The sequence below is a fragment of the Rhipicephalus microplus genome, chromosome 2 (genome assembly GCF_043290135.1).
Source record: "Rhipicephalus microplus isolate Deutch F79 chromosome 2, USDA_Rmic, whole genome shotgun sequence".
Taxonomy (NCBI): Eukaryota; Metazoa; Arthropoda; class Arachnida; order Ixodida; family Ixodidae; genus Rhipicephalus; species Rhipicephalus microplus.
In genome coordinates this window covers 230,401,411-230,407,415 of record NC_134701.1, presented here as the reverse complement: position 1 = coordinate 230,407,415, position 6,005 = coordinate 230,401,411, and the positions used below count along the sequence as shown (strand labels likewise).

General features: G+C 43.0%; 1 protein-coding gene across 2 annotated transcripts; it reads left to right on the top strand.

Moving 5' to 3' along the window:
• Positions 1-2,871: 2,871 nt before the first annotated feature.
• On the top strand, positions 2,872-4,241 carry LOC119170304 (uncharacterized). 2 transcript variants are annotated; one of them, XM_037421434.2, is made up of 2 exons: positions 2,872-3,113; positions 3,426-4,241. In XM_037421434.2, exon 2 carries the CDS (start codon positions 3,469-3,471, stop codon positions 4,162-4,164), a length of 696 nt encoding a protein of 231 aa, XP_037277331.2. In that variant the 5' UTR covers positions 2,872-3,113; positions 3,426-3,468; the 3' UTR covers positions 4,165-4,241. The 2 variants fall into 2 exon arrangements, with proteins under 2 accessions (XP_037277331.2, XP_075733248.1); XM_075877133.1 differs by having other exon boundaries at positions 3,104-3,239.
• Positions 4,242-6,005: the final 1,764 nt, after the last annotated feature.

Sequence of the window (6,005 nt, the reverse complement as noted above, 5' to 3'; positions counted from 1 at the left end):
CGCTCGTGAAGTCTGGTGGTCCTTAGGAAGTACAACAGGGCTTTCGTAGCTTTGCGCGTATGCGAAACCGTCGGCCAAGGCCCCAGGATCTTCTTTTTTTCTGCAAGCGGTCATTCAAAAAGGCTTGCAGCTGGGCAAGTTGTAACTGCTTGCTGAGCCGTTCGTGTTGTCCTGTGGTACATACAGAATGCGTTTTCCGTGTGTTTGACGTCGTAGGGGAATAAATAATGCCCAGTGGTACTCTCTGCTCGCCCTCTGCGTTTGGCGTTAACGTCGCCGCCAGTGTAAGCGTTAGCGCTCACGGCTTCACCTCTACGCATGGTTCACTTTTGCGGGAGATGGTCCAAGTATTTTTTTTTTCTTTCTTTCTGACTGTTTCGCGTGATAGTGGTTACGGGCATCGGCTGCGGTGGTTAACAGCGGCCATGGAATCGCGGATAGAGTCCGTCCAAACATTTTTTATGCACTTAAGTTTCAACTATGAAACATGCTCATTAATGGCTCAACGGACAAAGAGCAATAAGAACTATATATAGGCACCGTTGTAACTGTGGTATTAGCAATGATTGTTTGTTCGTTTATTTATTATGCAAAAATTCCGCTACTATTTACGATGTTAAGGATATGTCCTGGTTACTTCATTTAGTTCTCGCGCTACCTTTGTATGCATATATCCATCAGTCTCTGAGTAAAGCTCAATAAAACGACAGCTATAGTTTTTTTTAGCAACACTTCACCCACCAGCATACATGACATCGAGTTTTCCGCCATAATCAACACTACGTGTGTTAAGTAAGATATTTCACCATAAATTGTGATTATGACATCACCAATGTAGAATTGCAGACATCCAACATTTCAGTCGTACAGCTTTGCTGGAAACTGCATCTGTTGTCATATTCTCGAGAAATGGTCCTCTCAATTCGCGGAGAAATCATTTGCGATTGCAGTGCAATTTTCTGCATCGTGGAAATGTGCGAGAAAAAAATACTGAATGTAGCAACAATATCTGTCCCTATTGGGTCCATATTTCTCGATAATTTTAATGGCAATTTTTTTGGTAAAAAAAAAAACGTACCGGCATCACGCGTCGGCTTTATTCTCAAGTTATGACACGTTCTCTACAGTAATGAATTATGTAAGTTTTCTTTGAACGTTGACTCGTGAAAAATGATAATGCACCTCTTCGTTTTATTTTTTTCCATTACTTGAAAATGATATTTTTGTATCGAAGCAACTGAAAAATGTTCATCATAGTTTTGCTTCTGCACGATAGCCGACTTTGTTTTCAAGTACTCAAACTTGTTCGCGCGCATTGGACCCGACAGTAAGGCTCAGTTATTCTTATTCACAATCATGCATTCGCATCTTCCTCTTGCCTTTAGGCCTTGGGCTCGTTCATTTGGTAATCGTTTAAGACTTGTTCTAAACACCGCATCGTGGCTTTCAGGTGATCTTGTTGAGAAGCACTGCTGCTCTGGGAACGAGGCCACACACCGGGAATATCGACAAGAGTCGCAAAATTGAGCCAAAGGTGGACTCAACACGCATGTTACTCTGCGCGAAAATAATCGTGAAATGGGACTTGACTAGTTTTGGAGAAGGCGAGACAACCCCCCGCGCGGCGCGCGTTGGAGCTTTGAGGTCGAGGTGCGCTTGAAGCGGCACTAACATGTTGTTTTCGTGTTCGTCGTAGAAAGTACTTGAAGTGAGAAATTTTTTGTTAGTGAACTACTTGAACAAAAAAAGCCACATTCTTCTCTTCCATTCAATTCGAGATTCCATGATTTTTTTTATGTCTCCACTAAAACTGCCTGCTTTGAGGTGGCTAGTGAGTACAACGCACAATCGTTCGGGCAGTGCGAAAATTCAAACCTGTCAAAAGAAAACAGCTTGCATCAGAGAGGCAGAGAGACGCTTCGTTACTGGTGGAAGTTCGGGTGCAGTTATAAGGTCCGTTCGATTCACCTGCACCACGTGAACCAGTTCACGAGGTGCTGCACCTTGCCATTCGATTCAGCGGTGCAGTATTAACGACCGCTGCACCCTGCCAATCGTTTCAAAAGGTGCAGAAAAGGTGCAGCACTGGTTCACAATTTTCCTGCACCTGCTTCGCTGACGGTGCCGGCTTGGTGCAGGCGCGCGTGCAGCTGAGCAGACGACGCAGCACATAGACGTAGGTGGCTTAGGCGCCTCTGTTGAATAAACTCCTCTGTTAAATAAAGTTTTTCTCCTCCTCTACAAATGCGGTGTGTTTTGCCAAGATGTTTGCGCCTCATAAACTGTCCGCATGTGCGTTTCGCCATAGATCAGTGTTTGCTGAACGGTATAAATTAACCGAAAAGAAATTAGGCCAACACCTTGTCGGCACATCGTCATTTGTTTCGGGTGTGGTGCTGTGCCTGCACCGCTGAACTCGCGCTGCACAATTTCTGAACTTCACGTGCACAGCCGTGAACCGGTTCCGACCGGTGCAGGTGAATCGAACGGACCTATAGAGTGATTGGTACAGTGTTCTAGTAGAACACATTGATGTAGGTTCGGGCGCGCAAAGATCATAATTAATACCAGGTGCTGAAATAATCAACACGCTTACATTTAACTAATATATATATATATATATATATATATATATATATATATATATATATATATATATATATATATATATATATATATATATATATATATATATATATATATATATATATATATATATATATATATATATATATATATATATATATAATTTGTTTTAATTCACTACATGTATAGCTGTCATTTCCGGAAAAACAACGAAAGTTGACGCGCCGCAGCAAAACGCCATCGCCATGGCCATCAGTGAATCCAAACGGAATATTGTCGTATCCAAGTCAAGCATATCTTTCGAACGTCTATCTGTAGTCAGCCACTCTAACGTGAAACGGTGGATGGCATGGCAAACGAAAACAGTGAAATGTGAATAACGCCAGTACAGCGCGAATAATGAGAATGAATTTAATAGCTAGCTTCGCTAATGTGGCTCCTTCGTTGCGAAGCCGTGAACCTATCTTGTTATTTTCTGGCTTGTTCAGGACATGATAGTATCTCCTCGACCTGATATGCGTTGTGGAGTAAGTGTGCTCTTGCGTTGGCGAAATATCAATAGCCTTCATATTTTCCTAGCACACGGCTCGTTTGACGGCGTAAAATCTTTCACCACGCCTTCAATTATCGTACAGTTTGCTGGAAAATACTAAGTAAGAGTTTTTAATAAAAAATCTAGATCATTGTCACTCCCTAAGCACCAGCAGTGCCTGCCTTCAATTGCATGTGCAGTGTTTCACCTGTGCAGCGAATGAGTGTTCTTTGTCGAAGCGGTGTTTGTGTTCTGGTGCGTGTGAGCATTTAGTGGCTTTCGATTAACAGAAAGGCGTCCACTGCAGGTTCTGGTCGGATGAACGACTGAGACAGCTGTGGGTGAACAACATGAGCACTTCTGCGTTGGAGGCTCGCTTAAATGGTGCGCCGCGTTCCGAAGACGTCGAGAAAAATCGCTTCACCGCTGGGAAGCCAGAGGAACAAGCCGGCAGTGCGATGGCCACCAAGCTTAATCTCGCAGCCGCCACTGCTCAAACTAGTGCATCTGTTTCGAACAAGCCTCGACCGCCGGGCGCAGCTTACCTGGGGCGCTCTTTGAAGACGCCATTTACTGCGACCCTACCTTCAAGTTCAAAGTTTATCATTGCACCGACCAAGGCACGTGAGAACAATACTGAGAAGAAGAACGTGCCTAATAATGACGACGTGGACACCACCGTTGCTCCGCAGGATGCCGGTGGCCAGCCATCTGAAGAGCAGCGCCTCTTGCAGAAACGAAGATCTGAGTTGCAACTAGCGAGGTGTAGTGTTTTCAAGGCAAGGAGAACGCATAAGACCGTCAAACGAAGCTTGAGCAAGCTAAATGACTTTCTGTTCACCGAAAAAACTTACGAACGCAATGGTAAGAAGGTTACTGAAATTCATTTGTCCCGTTTTGCCCTGGACGTGCTTGAGAAACAGCAGTCTGGGACTGAACACAACCCTACTGATGAAGCAGCTGGTGCATCAGACCATGGTACTTCAGATCACTCTGAAGTGGGCCAAAGTGATACACTGTTCATTCATGAAAGCCAAATGGATTAAGCAAGCCTTTCATATCTTCTACTTTTCTGTATGATTAGCCAAGCTTCTAATAAATCGAAAGTTAAACATTTATAAAACTAGCACCTCTGTCAAGACATTGGATGTCGAACCTTATGCTGTGTATTTTCTTTCCATGCCCATAATTATGACAGTTGGTGCTTGTCTTGTCGATGGTAATAAACGCAGTGCAGTGTTAGGTACAAGTACCGAAAAATTGCGGGAACTGAATATGCAGTAATGACGTCAGGTCGAAGTGGATGTGTTATTTAGATGGACAGTTCCAGAATAGCTTGCTAGTGTAGCAGCGACAGCTGTCTCTCACAACACGAGCCCCACAATGTTTTCTTCTGGCAGCTGTAGCATGTAGTGGTAACGGCATAAGCTAGCATGGATATGTACAGTGTGAGCTATTACATGCTCGTAACAATAGTGCATTTTGGTATCGTAGATGTCTGATGGTGTTGTCTATTTCCACTATTGTGAACAACTGAGAAAAAAATACAGGGCTGTGTGGGAATCGAACCGAGACATGCGTGGTAATCTATCGCAGAGCCTCGCTGTGGCTTGAAATATTGTGAAAAATCTATACGTACAGCTGTTGTGTCAAGCGAGGAGTCGCACTAACAGATGCGATTGTAAATTTTGTAGTCTTGCAGTGGCATCGCTCTTGCCACGTCTTTCAAGTAACTATGAACCAACTGGCCCAACATAGCGTACTGCTAAACGAAGACAAAACACATATGCTACTGATGTGTTTGTTTAATCCCCATCAATAGTGCTCTTTACATACCCTGCGAAGGTGAACTGTATCGACCAAAGCAAAGTATTTTTGCAACAGATGTAATATTCTATCCAGATGAGTGAAATCATTCCAGGTGCCACATACTGTAAATTGTGTAACGAGTGAGTGGTTCATAGCTTCCCACCCATTACAAAGGCCTTGGCCATAATTAATCATAATCACTCAGTAGGGGATACTACCATCGGTAGTAAATCACTTAATGACCATCGCCTCTATACTAACAGGCAAGAGACATGAAAAAATGCTCTGTTTGAATTGACTGGAAGTAATGTTTCCTCATAAAATATTGCCATGCCATAATGAAGAGCTCTGGTGTAATTTTGACCACCTGGGGCTTTTAAACGTACCTAAATACAGAAATATTGTTTCTTTCACCCCCAATGAAATCCAGCTGCCATGTCAAACAGTTAAACCCAGACTTCAGCGCATGATGTCGCAGCACATTAGCCACTTAAGTCAATTTACCGTGGGGAATATAAGACGAAACAGAAAATCTGTAGCTTGAAAACAGCGCAGTGTTTCACATTGTACTGAATTGGCTCCTGTGTTCAGCGTGCTTCTGCTGACTACGTCATCGAGAAGATGTACTTATTTAGTGCAATTACAGTAGCATAAGATGCTCTTGAGTATTCATTAATGTGTTGTACAAACGATCACAAGGTTTTTGAGGATGGCTAGTTGGTTCACGAACATTGCCACATAACAGTGTAAAAAAAACAGAACAGAGAACATACAGAAAATGGTGCAGCCTATCTACTGGTTTTTTCGGCTGAAAAAGCAGAGCATATATAGGCAGGTGAAAACTGAAAAATTAAAGAAAGGCACAAACGCTATCAAATGACTCAGCTGACCAGCATAACTATCAGTTTTGATTAAGTTTTAAAGTTTACATGGTGCAATGAAAAGCAGATTTGACGAGTGAGTGAAAAAGTGGCAGAAACAGGGTCAAGGTTTGTGAACATGCCATCAGTAGCAGTCTTTAGCAAACAGATTAGTTATCTTGGGCCTCATCCGCGACCATACAGCTTGTCACAAGCAT

Coding starts and splice junctions, on each gene's coding strand:
- LOC119170304 (XM_037421434.2), top strand. CDS start 3,469: ATGAGCACTTCTGCGTTGGAGGCTCGCTTAAATGGTGCGCCGCGTTCC.